General features: G+C 35.2%; 1 protein-coding gene across 5 annotated transcripts in view; it reads left to right on the forward strand.

Moving 5' to 3' along the window:
• Positions 1-21,710, forward strand: part of RCOR3 (REST corepressor 3) — a 56,413-nt gene that overhangs the window by 6,093 nt on the left and 28,610 nt on the right. For 4 of the 5 annotated variants that reach the window (XM_045982709.1, XM_045982712.1, XM_045982710.1 and 1 more), the window contains exons 3-7: positions 4,399-4,476; positions 7,254-7,306; positions 9,591-9,752; positions 11,125-11,249; positions 12,010-12,088. In XM_045982709.1, the coding sequence (XP_045838665.1) occupies positions 4,399-4,476; positions 7,254-7,306; positions 9,591-9,752; positions 11,125-11,249; positions 12,010-12,088 (497 nt within the window). Of the gene's footprint in view, positions 1-4,398; positions 4,477-4,671; positions 5,023-7,253; positions 7,307-9,590; positions 9,753-11,124; positions 11,250-12,009; positions 12,089-21,710 lie in introns of those variants that run through there. The other variant, XM_045982713.1, reaches the window with a different exon arrangement.

Genomic DNA, 21,710 nt, shown 5'->3' on the forward strand with positions numbered 1-21,710 from the left:
TTGACAGAGATCACAAGGAGGCAGAGAGGCAGGCAGAGAGAGAGGAGGAAGCAGGCTCCTTGCAGAGCAGAGAGCCCAATGCGGGGCTCGATCCCAAGACTCTGGGATCATGACCAAAGCCGAAGACAGAGGTTTTAATCCACTGAGCCACCCAGGCGCCCCTCAAAATTGTGTTTTTGTTTTTTAGTTGTTGGTTTTCCCCAATTGGTCTCATAAATGTACTTTACCAACTGCAGTTATCTAAAAGATTTCAGGGTGCCTGGGTGGCTCAGTGGGTTAAGCTGCTGCCTTCGGCTCAAGTCATGATCTCAGGGTCCTAGGATCGAGTCCCACATCAGGCTCTCTGCTTGGCAGGGAGCCTGCTTCCTCCTCTCTCTGCCTGCCTTTCTGCCTGCTTGTGATCTCTCTCTGTCAAATAAAATCTTTAAAAAAAAAAATAAAAGATTTCAAAATGATTAAACTTTTAAATGTTTCATTTCATACTTTTAAAAATTGTTTAATAATTTTGTTTTCAGAAATGTCATGCTAATGTATAGTCTTTTAAAATGATGGTAGCTTGCTATCTAGGTTTTTTTTCCATCTATTTGGAAGATAAGATACTTGTAAGGTTGGATTATTTCGTTGGTGAGGCAAGCTTGATTTTCAGTATTCTTTTTTTTTTTTAAGATTTATTTATTTATCAGAGAGAGAGCACACTCACACACACAAGCAGGGGGAGTGTCAGGCAGAGGAAGAAGTAGGCTCTCTGCTAAGCAAGGAGCCTGATGTGGGACTCGATTCCAGGACTCAATCACGACCCGAGTGGAACACAGATGCTTAACTGACTGAGCCATCCAGGCATCCCTTCAGTATTATTTCTGAGTATCAGACAGGTTTAAGATATAATATTAAATATTGTTACACATAAAAGCAAAATAAATATTGACTTTATGTCCTTGAGATATTTGTCTTCAACTTTTACAATGGAAAGGATAAAATTATTGTATGCAAAGCATCCTGAGGGGTACAGTGTATGTGTTGTGCAGAGTGCTGTGTATTGTGTAAGACTGATGAGTACAGACCTGTACCCCTGAAACAAATAATACATTATATGTTAATAATAAAATAATAGAAGTTACTTTCTCCTTTTATAGGAGAGAAGTCAGGTCTTAGTTTTTAGAAAAAAAAAAAAAAAAAATCATTTCAGCTGTCCAGTCTCATTTTCAAGTGTTTGGTGAGAGAAGGCATTAGCTGTTTATGTTAGAGCCCCATGAGGTTTTATTCGTTTGTGTTATTTGATAAGGTGACAAGAAGTCTTTTCAGAGTAGAGATCAAATGGAACAAGAAAGGACTTTCAGTGAGCATATATTAGTAATAATAATGTTTAGGTAATGCTTACTGTATGCCAGGTACTTTGCATACATTTTAATTTTTTAATACTGTGAAGTAGGTACTCTCATCTTCCCTATTTTTTTTTTTTTTTTTGAGATTTATTTATTTTAGGGAGAGAGCATGCCAGTGAGCGGGAGTGGGGCTGGGAGGAGCCAGGGAGAGAGGAAGAGACAAATCCTCAAGCAGACCCCCCACTGAGAAGGAAGCCTGGCCCTGGGGACTCAGTGTGGGGTCTGGATCCCAGTACTCTGAGATCCTGACCTGAGCTGAAATCCATAGTCAGCTGTTTAACCATTAGACTGAGCTATACCGGCACCCCTCATCAGTGTTTTTAAAGAATTACACGAAGGCATGGAAAACTTGGGTAAATTTCCCTAAGATGACAAAGCTTGGAAATGGCAGAACTTGGATTCGAATTAGAGTCTGGCTCTGTAATGGTTACACTTTTAACCATTATATTAAAATATCTCATTTACTGTGAACATCAGTCATCTTTTGGCCTAGCTGACACATACATGATTGAAAATGGTGGAGTTTAGTTCAAGGTTAGGAAAAGAACAATGTGGGGATGCCTGGGTGGCTCAGTCAGTTAAGTGTCTGCCTTCAGTTCAGGTCATGATCCTAGGGTGCTGGGATTGAGCCCTGCTTGGGGCTCCCTGCTCAGTGGAGAGTCTGCTTATCCCTCTCCCCATCTCCTACTCATGCTCTCTCTCGCTAATAAATAAAATCTTTGAAAAAAAAAAAAAAAACATTGTGAAAAGCCTGATTAGTCATTCTCTGCCACCAGACACAATTACTCTCCCTATTAGCATCCCCTACTCCCATGTTAGAAGAGCTGTTAGTCCCCATGGCTTGGATGTCAGTTTTTGTCAGATCAGGCCCTTAATTGTAGTCCTGAGAATTTTGGGGGAAACCTAACTGTTATTCTCCTGGGAAAAAAATACAAAAAATAGTTTATATCTGTGTAAGAAGAGATATTTCATGAAGGTATTTTAATTAAGGTTTTCTGTAATGCAAGAATCAGATGCAAGAAATATGTTTAGGGGCGCCTGGGTGGCTCAGTGGTTTAAGCTGCTGCCTTCAGCTCAGGTCATGATCTCGGGGTCCTGGGATCGAGTCCCGCGTCGGGCTCTCTGCTTGGCGGGGAGCCTGCTTCCTCCTCTCTCTCTCTCTCTCTCTGCCTGCCTCTCTCCCTACTTGTGATCTCTATCTGTCAAATAAATAAATAAAATCTTTAAAAAAAAAAAAAAAAAAAAAAAAAAGAAATATGTTTAAATATTAAGCATGATAATGCTGTTAAGACTTGAAACTTAATGGAAACCTTTTGTTGCATTCCTTATTATTAGGATTTAAATGATCTTATTGTTAAAATCCATTGTGAAAAAGTCCGTGCTGAAGAATTGAAGTTTAGAATTTAGAAATAGCAGTAGATAAAGACTTCTGACCAACTTGGATATGTCTGTTTTATTTCCACTGAGTGACTGCCAGTTTTGCTTTTGTGTTTATATTTTATGTGGTTAGAAATTTAATATTTATCTTATTTTTGAAGTTTTTAAAAAACTTGAAATTTGTTTTCATTGAATATAAATTTTAGATAATGTACTTCTACTTTGCATTTTCTTAAATTCTTAGCTTTTTGTCCTCTTTATTAAAGATATGACAAAATGCAGTAGGTTTTGCTTTTAGATTCATTTTATAAATATGATTTTTCTAATTCTTTGGTACTGTTCTCTCATTTCTCTTTTTTCCATCCTAAATTTTTCCTTAGAGTAAAACACATAAAATTTTTAAACAATTTTAGCTTCATATTTTCACTAACAGTATATAATTATAATTTTCTGTAATTTGTTGATTGAATATGCAATAGTGATGTGTAGTGATTCTCTGAAAGTTAAAAACTACTGAACTATATTAGATTATTCCTGGATAGATAACTTCTCTAGATTGAGATTATACCCTTAGTTCCTTTACCCCTGGAGGTGAGTGTTCTTTATTCCAAATATCTTATAACTTTATGAATGCTTATAGTTTAACCTCAAAATTCTGTTAATGTTTTATGAATAATGAGTAATTTTGGAATTTTTGCCATTTGTTGGTGGTAGCTATCAATACCTCATAAAAGTCAATTATGATATATTCATAGACAAGTCTTTAAGTAGGTAGCAACAGTGCTTCATTTCTTGATAGTTTTAATTAACTTGATTGCACCTAGGAATTAGAAAGAATCCAGAAAAAGACCATCGAGTAATTAAAAGACATAACCTACAGGCATGTATTTGGCATTGGGACAGCTGTGTTGGGCTCTCATTCAGTCTCTATCCTTGATGTAATATTAATAGAGCTTGATTTTTCTGACTTTGTAGATTATAACAGGTTAGAAATAAGCAACAGTAATGTTGTGCTTCTGTGTTTGGAGGTGGACTTTGATTATTTCAAGGAGAAACAGCATTATTAACTTTTACATTTTTTGACTTTGTTTTCCTCTTATACAGAGCACATAATTTTATAAATATAAACTGTAATAAATGAAATTAATGCTCAAAAGGAACAGTTGGCAGACTCATAAGGAATAAGATTAAATAAAAAACATAAAAAGCAGATATAAGTATTTTTGAATGATGGTAGTCTTGACCCATTTAGATATGGGGCAAAACAGAAATAACTTACTACCTGAGGTATTCTCTAGTTTTAAAAGTCAGAATTTTTGATGACTCCCAAATAATGTTTAGAAGGTTATATCAAATGTATTACCTGTCAAGAAATAGGGCTACATAGTGTACTTAAGAAAGTCTTTCTTTTTAATTTAAATGGGGTTTACTTCAGTCTTTGTGAAATTTTCTTCAATTCCATAAATGAAATACTTAGTATATTAAATGTAAAATCTGTTTTTCTTCTGTTTCCTTGTACTTGGTTCCTTTGTCCTCTTGAAGGTACTGTACTAAAATAGAAAAAAATTTACTTTGTTTATACATAATTTTAAATGTACATAAAATCCATCATATTTAAAGTAATGAATTTTTTCCTTAGGTGCTACAAAGTACACAGATAAAGACAATGGAGGAATGCTTGTGTGGTCTCCATATCACAGTATCCCAGATGCTAAATGTAAGTTTTCTGAAATTGAATGTTTATGTCAGTAGGATTCTATCAACCAATTCAAAATGCAACATATTTGTTTTGGGTCGCTTAGATTCTCATAAGAAAACAGTATGTCTTTGTTTTGTTTTTTGATGGAGGTTGTTATATTAGAATGTTTTTCCTTTTGAAAGATAGTGGGTTGATCATTCCAATTTGTGTCAGGCCCAGGAAGACTGAAAATACCTAGGATCTGATGGCATTGCTGCTTAAATCCTCAAGCAGGGGAGGGAGTTACTATGTAGACATCTGCACAGGCTTTTCCTCAGTATATGGAGCTGTAAAGAAATGCCTTCAAACTTCAGAGAGCCCACTATCATTACCATTTTAAAGAGGAAAGGGGAAAGAACTGACTTCAGCAGCCATCAATCAGGTCATCTTTGAGCTCTCCATTTCTGGACGGAGACCTTCTGGATCATTGACCATGCACTTCTTGAATCATGGTGTGGCTTTAGACTTCAATGTGATGTAGCGGACCTGATCCTTTGCGGCACATCAGATATAGGAAACGTGCAGGTAACAAAACTAAGATCCCCACCCCTCCATTTAGTTATCTTTGAATTTGTTAATTAGACAAACAGAAAACCACTGCACAGCTATTCTTGCAGCTGTAAAAAACCTTGTCTTATAAAAATATTTACAAAATCTTAGAGATGTCCCATAATGGTTTATTTAGTCCTATGAAAATTAATGATGTTCCATATGTCATGTGAATAGTAAGCTAAGCATACTTCTTGATGCAATAAGAGAACTAAAAATTGAAAATTGAGTATTATGCTGCATACATGATAATTTTTCCCATTTGACAATTTGGGAATACCAGCAAAAGGTCTAGCTGGTAATCTAGGAATTACATGCCCTTGAGGCATTCTTAACAGAAAACACAAAATTGTACATTTGGCCTGGGACTGTATACTGAGAAACCTGAGGGAGATTATCAGATTTCTCTGGTTCAGTTCTTGTTACATGGCAAAGGTTTTCATTCACAAACTGAGCATCAGGGTATCACTGGCTTCTGCTGTCCTACCACTGTTTTGTACAGTGGTGTATTTCTTAACAAGGTGGAAAACAAAATTTAGAAAGCCAGCATATCCTGATTGTGTGGTGCCCCTGTAGGCAGTAGGTTCAGCTCTGGCTGTGCCCTGGAATCACGTGGAGGAATTTTGAAAGACAGTGCTGATATCTAGTCTCTATCTCAAACCAATGAAATCAGAATCTTAAGGGTTGGAGTCTGGACTTTTAATTTTTTTATTTTATTCATTTATTTTTAAAGACTTTTATTATTTTTAAAGACTTTTATTTATTTTTTAGTAATCTCTGTACCCTACATGGGGCTTGAACTCATGACTCCAAGATCAAGAGTTGCATTCTCATCCGACCGATCCAGCTGGGTTCTCCTGAGCTTACTTTTTAAAAGCTCCCCCACTGATTCTAATGCACAGCCAAGGTTGGAAACCATAGATTGACTGGTATTGTTTAGCCTTCTACTTACAGGACTGTAGGACATTTTTGTTAAACAGCATATATTTAGGCCTGTCTTATGTTTAAGTGCTATGTATTTAAGTTCTAAACAAAATAGAATATTTGGATTTTCTGCAAAAGTTTACAGTCTTAGGGAACTATAATAGCATCCATAGAAAATAGTTACTATTCTAACAGCATTATTGTTATAATATCATTTTTATATATTAAATTATCTTACATTGACTAATAATAATAGCAAACTCATATAAAGTACCTAAAATGTACCATATGCTATTCTGAACAGTTGATATATATTAGCTCATTTAACCCTAGGAAGAAGGTACTGTTTTAGAGTGAGAAAATTAAGGTTCAGAAAGGAAGAGTTAATTGCCTATAGTCAAAAACTAGCAGCAAGGCGGAGAATCAAGCCCTGGTAGACTAGCTGTTCTGGGATCAGAATTCTTAACCTCTGCTTCTCCAAATATGCTTAAAGAGAATTTTATAACTGATATATATACTTTGTGCACTTTATATATAAACTTTTAAAAAGGATCAAACAGGAGTGACTATATGGATTTCACATAAAACAGTCCTGCTGACTGAAATGGCAGACTTCTCAGAAGTGTGGCCTTAAAATAGCTAGTACCTCATCATTGAAGCTATGCTTATCTAAGTAATTTTTTGGCTTGATTACATATGGATGTTGAATAAGAATGGAATATCCAGACACCTTCTGTATAGCTTGCAAGAAGAGCTGAAGAAAATTTAGGGCTACCGAAGCATACTTGAACATGTCATTATTATGTCTAGCTGACAGAACCATAGATAAACCATCCTTTGTACAACAGTCAGAAGTGGGAAGGTAAAGGCTTTGGGCCAATTCTTACTATGAGATGGGATCTGAAGCAGCTAAGTCTCTTCAAATAAAGACTGTAACAGAAAAATGAGGAAATTATCTAATATTCTACACTGTAGTTAGGTTCTATTGACTATGTACAGATTGTTCTTTTTTGTATACAGAAATCGTTGAATGGTGTTGAATTTAATAAGTATGTGCTATATAATCTTAGAAATAAATCATACTAAGTAAAATTTTAAATCAAGGAAGCCTCTGATCCTGTTTATAGAAGTAGAAGTCTTTTTTTGTAACATTTCATGGAAAATGACTTTTCCCTGGAAAAGACCTGGAATATAATATTTTTATTTTGCTTTGTTTAAAAAAAAAAATAAAAAGACCTGAGCTCCTGAAGTAAATATAGTTATATAACATTGTTTCATTGCAGTGGATGAATATATTGCAATTGCAAAGGAGAAACATGGCTACAATGTGGAACAGGTATGTAAAGAAACATTTTAGTATTAAAGCTTGCCTCCGTACTTAACAAATCCAAAGAACATCTGGTTGGTTCTATCCTAAGAAATTGCAGTTCCACCAATTTTATAGATACCATAAGAGGCCTAGTAAAGTCTGACTTTTTAAACTTAGGGATTTTGCTTTTATTATAAACATTGTTCATCTCAAGGGCTTGAATATTTTTCTCTCCATACCTCTGTTTCTTACTCTGCTTTGAGTTCTAAAAGTATCTCAAAGCCTTTAGATTATTCTGGCAAGTGCTAACCAAAAAGGGAATTTTTTTTTTTGAGTACAAGTAATTCTCTCTGATTTTGTTTTTTTTTTTAAGATTTTATTTATTTGACAGAGAGAGAGACAGGGAGAGATCACAAGTAGGCAGAGAGGCAGGCAGAGGGAAAGAGGGAAGCAGGCTCTCCATTGAGCAGAGAGCCCGATGCAGGACTCCATCCCAGAATCCATAGACCATGACCTGAGCCGAAGACAGAGGCTTAACCCACTGAGCCACCCAGGCACCCCAGTTCTCTCTGATCTTTTAATCTGAAAGACCTATAAGTTAAGCTTTTTATTTAGTATTTAAGACTTCTCAATTTTGAATGAAATAATTTATGAAGGGCTTTTCTCAAATTTAATTTTTAATTTAATTTACTTGGGGGGGCTTTTTTTTAATTAGATAATTTTAAAAGAAGATCTATATGGAGCATATGGTTCATTATCCCTTGTAGTGAGGGAATGAAGAACATGAAAAAATGAAAATGAAATAGAGATTCTTAAATCTGTTTTCAACTAATTATTAGATCAACCTTTATCAGAAGTAATAGTAAAATAAATGAATTATCTGTAATCTGCACTATTAAGAGCTAATTTTATAGTCATTACCATAGCTAAATAATACAAAGTCATTTCTAGAAATTGAGATGTTTATCTAAACAGTTAATTTTTTTGTGAATTTTGAAGCCTTTGATTATTTTGTTTTTAATTTTTGGCTTTCTGTTTAATATTTGAGATGTTAATCCTTTAAAGTGTGACTGCACATATGTTTATTTTCATGTTCATTTTAAAGGAGTGTTACTGAAGTACAGAAATTAATTTTAAAATGCATTATTTGAAAAGTTGCTAAATCTCTTCTTAAAAATGAAATTTGGTACTTGGTACCTTATAGGAAAGATAAAGACCAACAACTTAACAATAGAAGGGAAGGGGGCGCGGTTGGGTGGCTCAGTGGGTTGAAGCCTCTGCCTTCAGCTCGGGTCATGATCTCAGGGTCCTGGGATCGAGCCCCACATCGGGCTCTCTGCTCCACGGGGAGCCTGCTTCCTCCTCTCTATCTGCCTGCCTAGTTGTGATTTCTCTCTGGCAGATAAATAAAATATTTAAAAAAAAAAAAACAATAGAAGGGAAGGTTATGGAAGGTTAGAAATTACCCATTTTGGGCTTTACTATGATTTGGTAATAAAGTCATTGAAGTTATCAATGTGCCTCATAATGATTCTTTCTATGCATTATGATAATGAACTTTAAGAAATATATGTGGTAAATATTATTAAGATTACATTGAGGTACTCCTTGGAAGTGTTCAGCCCATGGTACTTCTAAAAGGTTAAAACAGGGGCACCTGGGTGGCTCAGTGGGTTAAAGCCTCTGCCTTTGACTCAGGTCATGATCTTGGGGTCCTGGGATCGAGCCCCACATTGAACTCTCTGCTCAGCGGGGAGCCGCTTCCCCTCTCTCTCTCTCTCTCTGCCTGCCTCTCTGCCTGCTTGTGATCTCTGTCAAATAAATAAATAAAATAAAATCTTTAAAAATAAATAAATAAATAAAAGGTTAAAACAAATATTTCTCTACTATGTTTCAACTGAGCACTTCTAGTTTGATTTTATGATTGATAGTTTTCTTCAAATATTTACTGGATATTTTTCGTTTTAGCATGTTTTCTCTACACATTGACAAATGAGTAAATGTGGGTTAGTCTTAATACGAGTCTACAAACCTGCTTTAGTAATTATAGTCACTCTCCTCAGTTCACTGTTTTTCCTAGATTATACAGCAAATGTGGTATGTAAGAACATTCACTGTTCTGAGGCCCTGATTTAAAAGAGATAAATAAATGAGGTCTACCTGGGCATCCCTGATTAAAAGCTCTAAACTGTGAGTGTATCTTCAGTTGAAGTCACGGGCTTAAGATTTTAACCTAATTTGTGTTTAACTCTCTTAAGTGTGATGGAACATAAGTCCATTAAAACCAAAGGGGAATGATTTCTCTTCAAAGGCTCTTGGCATGTTGTTCTGGCATAAACATAACATTGAGAAGTCCCTTGCTGATCTCCCTAATTTCACTCCCTTTCCGGATGAGTGGACAGTGGAAGATAAAGTCCTGTTTGAACAAGCCTTTAGTTTTCATGGGAAGAGCTTTCACAGGATTCAGCAAATGGTATGGTAATTTTAGTTTTATTGTAATTCGTGCCTGAAAGATTTGCTATTATTAAACACTTCCCAATTCTTAAAAACAAAAAAGTTTTCAGTCTAATTTTAATGTTTAAAAGTATTTGATACTTCAGATACCTATATATTTGTATATACCCTATTTTTGATAACCACTCAACTGCATGACAGTTATGTACTATTTCATCATAATTTTTTGTTATGATTTAAATATATGTGTATTAAATGTGGTTCTAGGAAAAAAATCACAATTTCATTTTTATTTTAAATGTTTTCATTTTTTAACATTAAGGTTTTCTAATATATTCTTTTGAATATGAAAATCAATTTTAAAAAATTCTGTATTTCAATATTATACAGGCACTATTGTTTTTAAGGAGAAAAACTCTTTATTTCTAGTTTTTAAATTTTTAGTATTGTGTCAAAAGAATATAAACCTGAGAAGTTGCTGCATTAGAATCTCTTAACCTGAATGGATGAAAATTAGATAATGTTTGCAAATATATCTAAGTATTGAAGAGAGCCTTTTTGATTGGGTGTATGTGTCCTCGTTTGCCAGTATGACAAATCAGTGCATGATTAGTCATTTTAATACCCAGAGACTTTATTTGGTAGCTAAAGTCTGATTTTTATTATTTATCATCTTAAAACCTAGAGTTAAGACAATAATTTAAAAAATTCATTGTCAAAAATTGAACAGCTTTTCTTGAAAACATGATTCTAAGTGACAGAAGCCAGCATAAAAGGTCATATAATGTATGAGCCCATTTATATGAAATGTCCAGAATAGACAAATCCATAGAAATAGAAAGTAGATTACTTGTTGCCTGAGACTGGGGTAAGGGAAGATCAGAGCATGACTACTAATGTTTCTTTTTGAACTTATGAAAATGTCTGGAATTACGTAGTGATGTTTGCATAACTTAGTGAATATGCTAGAAACCACTGAATTGTACATTTTAAATTGGTAAATTTTGAGGTATGTTAATTGTGTATTAGTTTTAAAATTTCAATTTACAGAGGTGGGAAGAGAAGAGTAACTCTTTAAGAAAAACAAATACTCAAAGCTAACATTGTCCTGGGGACATCCGGGTGCATTGTTTACCGTGTTTGTGACACTCTTGTCTCCCCTTTCTTCTTGGAACAAATAGGAATATTCAGAAATGTCAATGACATAGGTGTGGTGGGTTACTATGACTATAACAGTACTTTTTAGTTCTATAATTCATAAATATACCCATGAAAATATTTTTAATCTATGCCTTTAAGCATCATGGAATAGTATCAGAAATATTATTCATTCTGTTAATCAGAATTTGTGAATTAAACTTGCTGATGTTAACATGACTTTTTTTTTCAAGCTTCCAGATAAGACAATTGCTAGCCTTGTAAAATATTACTATTCCTGGAAAAAAACTCGATCCAGGACAAGCTTGATGGATCGCCAGGCTCGTAAACTAGCCAATAGACATAATCAGGGTGACAGGTAGGTTGGATGCCTTTATATAGTTACATTGTTAGGACACTTACTGAATTGTTTACACTTTTTAAGGCAGAAAAATTATCACAACACATTGTAAATACTTCTTAACCTTTCATTCAAGATGTTTTGTTTCTGGCAGGAAGAGTTGAGTGATCAGAAGTCTTAATAGTAAGGACTTTAACTGTTAATTGTAGTCAGCAGACACTACGACTGTGTTGTATGTGAGCTGTGTTTAACTCTACTTTCAAGTGCTTCCTTTTAGTACTGATGTATTCAGTACATATGTTTAGAATACATTAAGAAACACAGTCTCTAGAACATGCTCTTTCCATAATTGCCTGAGCGTAATTACCTGACTAACTGAAGTCTGCATTATTGTAGCTGTATGTTTCCGGTGGTATAAAACCATTCTGCTTACTGGTGTTTATCTTTATCCTCCAACTGGAGAGATGAAATAATCAGTACTATATCAAATTAATATATGTGTTCTCTTTCCCAAATGGTATTCTTTCTAAATATCTATCCTATTGGGTTTCTGCTTTTTAGGTATACATGTTTGCTAACATGATTCTATATACCCAAAAAGATAAATATTTCTAAACACTACGGCAGTCTAAATTATAGGAGGTAATCTTCCCAAGAACACTCTTGTTTTTTTGGAAAATGTCTAGTGAAATTATTAGCAAGGTATATTGCAATTTGATAAACCCCTGGAATAGAATAAAAAAGGGAATTAAGTTTACTAATCTTTGTTTCTTCTCAGTGATGATGATGTGGAAGAAACACACCCAATGGATGGAAATGATAGTGATTATGATCCAAAAAAAGAAGCCAAGAAAGAGGTAATGGTGATCATTAGAATGCTTGTAATTGTTCTACAAATCCATGCAAAGAAGAATGAACTATACTTCATGTTAAGAAAAACATTTTTATATCATAGTGTAGGAAGTAGTAAATTTCGATGTTAGAGGGTTTTGGAAAAATATCTAGGACTACCAGTTAGCCAGTAGTTTAAATAATTATTGGGTTATCTCATCCACTCAGAAGTATAAAAGCCCTGTCACAATCGCTAGTCCTTAATCCAGAGAAAAGATGGATTAGATGTTATAGTATGAGTATAATAGAGTATAAAATTAAGCTTTCTGGTTTTGTTACCCAGTTTTTCTTAAAAACACTTGGCTTGGTCCGTATTATAGCAAATTAAAAATTAAAAATTAGATCTCCCTCAACTTAAGATGAGGTTACATCCCAGTAAACTCATCATAAAGTGAAAATATTGTAAGTCAGAAATGTATTTAATATACCTAATCTAGCAAACATCATCACTTAGCCTAGCCTACCTTAAACATGATCATAACATTCATTAGCCTATAGTTGGGCAAAATGATCTAACACAGAGCATGCTTTATAATAAAGTGTTGACTATTTCATATAGTTGAATACTGTAGTGAAAGTGAAACACAGAATGGTTGTAAATATACACAGTGGTTGTCAGTGTATGGGTTGTTTTTATGTCCACTTGGCTGACTGGGAGCTGCAGCTCACTGCCATTGCCTAGCATAATGAAAGAGCATTTTACTGCATACTGCTAGCTTGGAATAAGAAGAAAATTCAAAGTACAGTTTCTGTTGAGTGCCTGTGACTTTCACACCATCATAAAGTTGAAAAATTGTAACCAGAACAATTATAAGTTGGGGATGATCTGTAGTAGTGGTATACTGACAGCAGTGAAAGTAGAAACAAAGGAAGAGGTGGAAGAATGCCCAACTAGAAAAGCACTCCTGTTCCTCTAAATGATGATGATAATGATGATGATGATTTACAATCACTAGGAAAGGGGCGCCTGGGTGGCTCAGTGGTTAAAGCCTCTGCCTTCTGCTCAGGTCATGATCCCAGGATCCTGGGATCGAGCCCCACATCGGGCTCTCTGCTCCGAGGAGAGCCTGCTTCCTCCTCTCTCTCTGCCTGCCTCTGCCTACTTGTGATCTCTGTCTGTCAAATAAATAAATAAAATATTTTTTAAAAAATCACTAGGAAAGGCTAAATTGATATACCGACTCATTTATATAGGTAAGGATTTACATATTGTGAAAAATAGATCAAATATTGAAGGGTAAAGTCTTGTGAGGTATAGACATCTGTGACATAGTGAAGATCGAAATTGGGAGACAGAATGTACCTTCATCTTATTTAATGACCACCATTCCTCAATGCCATTGGCCCATCCTGGTCCTTGTCATCATCTTAAACTCTTTTATTAAGTGGCATTTTAAAGATCCTACTCTTACCTCAGTTTGTTATTTTACTAATTTTCCTACTACTGCTGAATGTTCCCAAATTACTTGATTCTTTCATTTTTTCTCAATCTGCCTTGTTTCTCTGAGCCATAGACCTAGTGATCAACTACTTAAATTGCTGTCTTCCCTGTATCTCTCTTATATCCCTGTCTTCCCTGTATCTCTCTTATATCCCTAGTATTAAGTCCCCATTTCCCTATCCTCTGCTATACCTTCCGAACCTGTGAACCCACAGTGCTGGGTCTATTGCTATTCTTGGTCTGAGAGGCACAGCAGGAGAAAATGGCATAATCATGTAAATTGTTGCTACTTAGATAAAATGGCTTCAGATCTTAGTGCAGTCCTTATGTCTGTCAGTGTTTAACTTCTGAGCCTCAGTGTTTTCCCTTGGTAAAATGAAAATAATAGGATTATTTGGGAATCAAAGAGGTAATATATACAGAAGCACTTCTTAGAGTATTAGAGAGAGTATGAACTCTCTCCTGTGCTTTATCTTGAATTGACACCACTTCCTTATTTTTCTTTAAATCTATTGAAATACTCGTTGGGGTTCCCTGTTTCACCTGGCTATCCCTTTGTGGTAAGCCTTTGAAGAGCAAGAATGATATATATGCGTTTGGTCTTTTGTTTGGCCTAATAAATCTTGAGTAAAATGTACTACTTTTTATTCATTATTTGAGCAGGTATTCTGAACTTGGATCCCTTTTTACACATCACCTACCATCTCTCCACTCACCTGCAAAAACTTGCCTGATAATCTCAGAGAGAAAATATCAAGCAGGAAGTCCTTTAAATTCCAGCCCTTCTCCCTGACCTCTGTGCTACTTTACTACCCTTTTCATCTGAACATGTTTATACTTAGAACATTAAAATTACTGTATTTTGCCCACTAGGCTATACACTTTTTGAAGTCAGAGACTGAATTACATTGTACATCTTGTATCTCCCAGCACTTTACATAGTACTCCTTGTCCACCTCCTTACCAATATTTGACACGATCAGACTTTGAAAAATCTTACAGATTTATTTTTTTTAAAGATTTTATTTGACAGAGATCACAAGTAGGCAGAGAGGCAGGCAGAGAGTGGGGGTGGGGGCGGGGAAGCAGGCTCCCTGCTGAGCAGAGAGCCCAATGTGGGGCTCAGTCCCAGGACTCTGGGATCATGACCTGAGCCAAAGACTTGAGGCTTTAACCTACTGAGCCACCCAGGTGCCCCTTACAGATCTATTAATAGAAATGATACTCGGGAACATTTACTGAGTAAAGTCTGCCTGAATGCCTCTCTCTCATAGTAACAAAGGTCCTTTCTCTTGTTTGATCCTATCTGTCCCTTCATGTCAGAACTACAATTTTTCCCATCAGTTATCCCTCTCTAATGCCATATTTTCAACCTTTTCATTGCAGCCCAAATTATGCTCATATCTTCCACGTAAAAATGTAACTATCTCTCTACCATCCAGAAAAAACTCTACTCCTTCCTACTACTTCACTTTTGACTTTGCTTCAGTCAGGCTTCTTTTTTTCACTTCACTGAAACAGCTGAGAGATGTCAACCTAACTGCCACGTCCAGTGATTCATTGTATTCTGCTCGCGCTTTCTGTATCATTTCAAGTTACTAACCACTCCCTTTTCCCTGAAAATCTCTTCTTTGACTTTTGTAACATGATTCTGTGATTTTTCCCCCTGCCCCCAGCCAGTGGCCTATTTTATTTTTCAGATTTTATTTAAATTCTAGTTGTTAAAATATAGTACAGTATTGGTGGTTCTGTGATTCTTGCCTACTTTTTAATTTTTAAAAATTTTTTATAGATTTTATTTATTAGAGAGAGAGAAAAAAAGGTAGTGTGAGGGGCAGAGGCAGAAGCAGACTCCCCAATGAACAGGGAGCCCGATGTGGGATCTGGGGCTCAATCCAGGGCTCTAGAATCATGACCTGAGCTGAAGGCAGACACTTAACTGACTGAGCCACCCAGGTGCCCTTTGTCTACCTTTTTAACTGTTGTGTCTCAATTTTAGTAACTTTTTTTCTTTGTTATTATTTTATAGTATACTATTCTATACTTTCTTAATTCTGTTCTTTTTATTGTTGTTTTTAATTTTTTCTCTCAAATAACTGTAAATTTTGTCCTTTATGTTTTATACAACTGCCTTACTTTTAGGTTTTCATCTCTTCTCTGAATTATTGGAATTTTCTGTCTTCTGTCCTGGTCTCCACATTCTCCACACCACCCCGTTCCAGTCTGTTCTTTAACCCTGTTGCCAAAGCAATCTTTCTAAAACTGAATTTTCTGCTTGCAACCCTCCCATGGCTTTGTCTGTAGGATTAGGATAAAACACAAAGCTCTCTAGTGAGACATTCCCCACCCCACCCCACATATTTCAAATTACTAACAGTGTTTTAGAAAAGTTGTTTAGTTCCCTGGCTTTTGTCCTGTATTATGATGGTTCTTTTTTTCTGGGAGTCTCTGCATTCACAAATCTGCCTAGGAAATTCCTCATAACTCTGTTAAGATGTAACTTCTTTATGAACTCTCTCCTATGCTTTATCTTGAATTGACACCACCTCCTTATTTTTCTTTAAATCTATTGAAATACTTGTTGGGGTTCCCTATTTCACCTGCCTATCCCTTTGTGGTAAGCCTTTGAAGAGCAAGAATCCTATCTACAGAGCCTGAAACATAGTTAGCATTCTGTTAGATTTACTATAATGAATGTGAATACACATTATAAACTTGTTGTTTACTGTCCAAATGTAAGAGATTAGGGACTTGAGTTATCTAGAGAACTTATGTATGTGTAATACTGTTCTGTCCAACTATGCGAGATGATATATATGCATTTGGCCTTTTGTTTGACTGTGATCTCATACTATTAGCATAAGGAAAGTATAAGTTAAACAATGTCAAAAGGAGGGTGACTGGGTGGCTTAGTAGGTTAAGTGTCTGCTTTCAGCTCGGGTCATGATCCAGCCCCATGGTGGCAGGCTCCCAGTTCTTACGGGGAGTCTGCTTCTCCCTTTGCCCTTCCCTGCTGCTTGTGCTCTCTTTCTTTCTCTCAAAGAAATAAATAAAATCTTGAAAAAAAATGTTAACAGGAATCCTCCAGATTGTGGTTCAGGGCAGGTACTGTATTGTCAGCAGCTTCATTCATTCCTCTGTTCTTTCACAAATCATAGGGACACAGGAAGGAGTGATATTATATTATTGCCTTTAACACAGATCTGCATACCTGCTTCTGCATGTTATTGACACATTATGTAGAATTTTAATAAACTTTTAAAAATTGTGAACTATATAGTATCATAGAGTATGCAGAGTTTAAAGAAGAATAAAATGGCCAGTATCTCCTCACTGAGCTTAAGAAACAGAAGTCCTGTGTGTGTGTTTTCCTTAATTGTACCCCTCGCCCTTCTCTCCAGAGAGAACCTCTATCCTGAAAAGGGAACCCTATCCTGAACTGTATCCATTATTTACTTTTTTTTGTAGTTTTATCACACGTGTGTGTCTCTCTGACCAACCATAATTCAGTTTTGTCCATTTCAAATTTTATTTAAATGGAATCATATTATGTATGTTTTTCAGCTATTCACATTTTGTTGTTGTTGTCTAGCATGTTTTTGCAATTCATTTTCATTGCTATACTAGGTGTTCCATTGTATGTGTATGCCACAACTTACCTGTTTCTTATCAAGGGATATCACTTCCAGTTTATTATTATCATACACAATACTGATGAGAATATATCCTGAATACACATACATAAGAATTCCTTTGGAATAGTGCCTCTCAGGTTTAGTAGGTTTTGTATTGTCCCCATGAGGGGCATTTAGAATTATGGAGGGGTTTTTCATTATTATAGTGGCATGGTAGGAAAGGCATGCCAACTCTCCTGAAATGCACAGCACATTAGGGATTATGCCACCAGTGACTTATTGAGTAAATACTACCCTTGGAGTATTTGGAATGGAATTACTCTAGAGTATTAACCATGTTCATATTTGCCGTTACCTAGTAAAGTTGACTCTTGAACAGCACAGGTTTAAACTGCATGGGTCTTCTTTCATACAGACGTTTTCAGTATGTACAATACTGTAGATTTATTTTCTTTTCCTTAAGATTTTCTTCATAACATTTTCTTTTTTCTGGCTAAGTTTATTTTAAGAATATGGTATACAGGGGCACCTGGGTGGCTCAGTGGGTTAAAGCCTCTGCCTTCAGCTCAGGTCATGGTCCCAAGGTCCTGGGATTGAGCCCTGCACTGAGCTCTCTGCTCCGCAGGGAGCCTGCTTCCTCCCCTCTTTCTCTGCCTGCCTCTCTGCCTACTTGTGATCTCTCTCTTTGTCAAATAAATAAATAAAATCTTTAAAAAAAAAAAAAAGAATATGGTATATAATATATACAACAAAAAATGTGTTGATCCATTGTGTTGTCAGTAAGCCTTCTGGTCAATAGTAGGCTATTAGTAATTAAGTTTTTGAGGGGTCAGTGCCCCCATCCCCCACATTGTTCTAGGGTCAGTTGGGCCATGAGAGTACTTATAATCCACTTCCTTGCCAATACTTGATATAATCAGACTTAATATGTTATAAATCTAATAGTATGAAGTGGTATCATTGTGTTCTCAATTTCATCAGATTACTAATGAGGCTGAATATTTTTCCATCTGTTTATTGTCTATTATTGTGTCTTTTTAAAGAAAAATCCTATTTTTATTTATTTGCCTATTTTTTACCTCCTTTCCTATGGGATTGTTTTTATCTTTTTTTTAAAGACAGAATGAATAAAAGTTCATTTTCTTACTGAGTTCCTTATGCATTGTGGATACTGATCCCTTAGTTAAATGTGTTGCATAGCTTTTAGCAGTTTGTAGCTTTTTACTCTCTTTACATGCTTTTGATGAACAACTATTACATCAGAAGCATGTACAGATTCTATTTGTGTTCTTTTATATTTTCAAACTTAACCTTTAAGTTTTGCTTTTTACATTTAAGTCCTTGATCTGTCAGTAGTTAAGATTGGTTCATGTGAGGTAGAAATCCATTTTTACTTGTGTTTCCTAATACGGAAGTGAGTTCCTCTCTTTCAGCTGGTCTACAGTGACAGCTTTATCATATATGAGGTTTTTATATATGCATGACTATTTATTCTGCTCCTCTTGTCAGTCCTACAAGATCTTAATTGCTGTAGCTTTATGATAAGTCTTGATGGCTGTTAGGGTATAAGTCCCACTGCTTGGTGGTGGTTTTTGAGGAGTAAGTAGTTGGCTAATTCTTGGACCTTTGCTCTTAAAGCTTATCCATTCCTAGAAAAGCCCTAATAAATACTCCATTGACATACAGGGAGAAAAGAGACCTTTGTGTAATATATTTGTAGATTGCATTTCCTATGAAGAGATTTATGTTTTCTGAAAATAGTTCTATTTCTTTTTAATTCTTACATGCCTTTTATTTCTTCCCTTACTGAACTAGATTCACCTTTATAATGTTGAAGAGAAAGTTAGGATAACAAATATTTTTACCTTATTCCTAATTTTAGAATGGTTTTTATGTTTCAGTATCAACTAGAATATAATTGAAAGTTTTCAATGCACTTACATGACTGGTAGTTAATATGCTGGCTGCCAAAGGGCATTCCTCTCTAACCTGGTAGTCTGTGAGTAATCTGGCTTCTTACCATGGGTTGGTTTTCTCCAAAGCATTCATTCCAAAAGCACTAAGTGGAAACTACCCAGCCTCTTCTGGCCTAGCCTTGGAAGTTATTCAACATCACTTCTGCTGCATTCTGTGTGTTACTGTGAGTTACTGAAGTTGATCCAGAATCAAGGGGAGGAAATATAGATCCCACTTCTCAATGGCTGGAATGTTGAGGATTTTGATGACATATTTTGAAACCTCAAGCCTAGAATACAAAATTTTCATAAATGTTTTTCCATGTGTGTTTGAGAAGAAAATTTTAAATTCTTTTAAAATTTAAATTTAATTTTTAAATTTAAAATTTAAATTCTTTTAGTTACAGGGTTCTGTGTCTATTAATTGTGTCTGGTCAGTTCTGTGCTTGAAATCTGTGTTCCTTTACTGCTTGCCTTGCTGGTGTGGTTTTGTTACCTGCTTATCTGATCATTAATTGAGAGGTGACACTCTTTATATTTCATAGCTGTTGCTATGCATAGAATAGAAGTCTAGAGTTGTTTTATTTTGCTACTGAATTGAACTTTTTATCAGTGTGTGTCTTTAGAAGAATCCATTTCAAACCCAGGTCTCAAAAATTTTTACATATTTTGTAATGTCTTCTGTCTGATATAACTCTGCCATCTTTCTTTCATTTATTATTTGCCTGGTTTATCTTAATTATTTTCTTTCAATATTTCTGTGTCCTCCCAATTTAAGTGTGTCTCTTTCTGGGGAAAATACTGGTAGGATTTTATAACCTGTCTGGAGAGTCTAGTCCCTGTGTATCAGTCATGAGCACTGATCTGTATATTTTTGTTCTTTCTCATTTTTACCTTTTATTTGACTTGCCTTTTCTAGTTTTCCCCTCCTTCATGGCTTGCTCTTTTCTTCTTTCTTTCTTTTTTTTTTTCCCTTGCATTAAGACTCAGTCATCTCCAGTTCCACTTTTTTATTCTCTGCTAGTTTGGGTTGTTATAGAAATATATTTCTATTCTTATTGTATACCCTGGAAATTTTTCTTGTGTATTTAACTTAAAGTCTAATATTGTTTTTTTTTAATGACTTCATGATTAATATTGGCCCTTTAAATGCTTTGACTTCAGTCACTGCCCTCCTGATATGTATGCAGTTTTTATCCTATTTTAGTTACACCTTATTTTTTTAAATCTCTCAAATATAGAGTCAATGTTTATTTGTATCTACATACATGTTTAAAATTTATTCATTATTCTTTCTTGAATATATTAGACCTTTCTTCAAAAATCATTTCCCTTTTCCTGAAATATATCTTACACAGGTTAATTTAGTGAGAGTCTGTTACTAATAAATAGTTTTGGTGTCTATTTCATTTGAAGATAATATTCTACTACTTCTGATATTGGTCATTCCTGCAGAAAAGTCTGCTGCCAGTCTAATTATCATTCCTTTGAATTTGTGTTTTTCTCTTTCTCTGCTTTTATGGTCTCTTTTTTGTCTTTAGTAGTGTTTCACTTTAAAATATTTGACTGGGTTTTTGGTTTAGTTTTGTTCTGTTTTTGTTTTTTTTTGTAAATTTGTTTTGGATTCATCATAATTCTTGAGTCCTATGTCTTAAGTTCTGTAGAATTCTCATTTGTTGCCTCTTTGAATATTGTCTTCCTCATTCTCTCTATTCTTTCTTTTGGGAATCCTTTTAGAAATCTAATGAAGTTTCACATGTCTCTTAACCACTCAGTTTCCATCATTTTTGTCTTTCCATATTTTTGCCCTGCATTGTGGTAATTTTTATCATATGTACATTCTAAGTCACTATTGTTCTTTTGAGTTCTGTCTAATCTGCTAAGTAATCCATCCACTGAGTTTCTAATCTTACTTAATAATATTTTTAAATTTCTAGATGTTCTGTTTGGTTCTTTTGCATATCTGCTTAGTCAGTTTTGATAGACTCCTAAAAGAATATTCCATATATTCAATTCTGTCATTTATCTCTTTATGCACATGTAACACATTTATTGTAGTCCCTTTATCCAGTAACTCTAATATCTACAGTCATTGCAGATCTAATTCTATAGTTTGCTTCTGCCATCTCTCACTCATGGGGCTTGTTTAGCAGTTTGTGGTTGGGAAATCATTTTCTTTGGAAGATACTTGTAGAAAATCTTTGTGACGGGGTTTAAAATGAATTCTTCTAGAGACACTTTGCTTTTGCTTTTGCTAAGTGTCTGAAGATCTTACTAACCTGAGACACTTTAAATTTCTTTTTTTTTTTTTTAATTTGTTTATTTGTGTATTTACAGCATAACAGTGTTCATTGTTTTGGCATCACACCCAGTGCTCCATGCAGTACGTGCCCTCCCTAGTACCCACCACCTGGTTCCTCAACCTCCCACCACCCCCCCGCCCCCCCCGCGCCCCGCCGCCCCTTCAAAACCCTCTGGTTGTTTTTCAGAGTCCATAGTCTCTCATGGTTCATCTCCCCTTCCAGTTTCCCTCCACTCCCTTCTCCTCTCCATCTCC

This window comes from Meles meles, chromosome 17 (genome assembly GCF_922984935.1).
Source record: "Meles meles chromosome 17, mMelMel3.1 paternal haplotype, whole genome shotgun sequence".
NCBI classification, from domain to species: Eukaryota; Metazoa; Chordata; class Mammalia; order Carnivora; family Mustelidae; genus Meles; species Meles meles.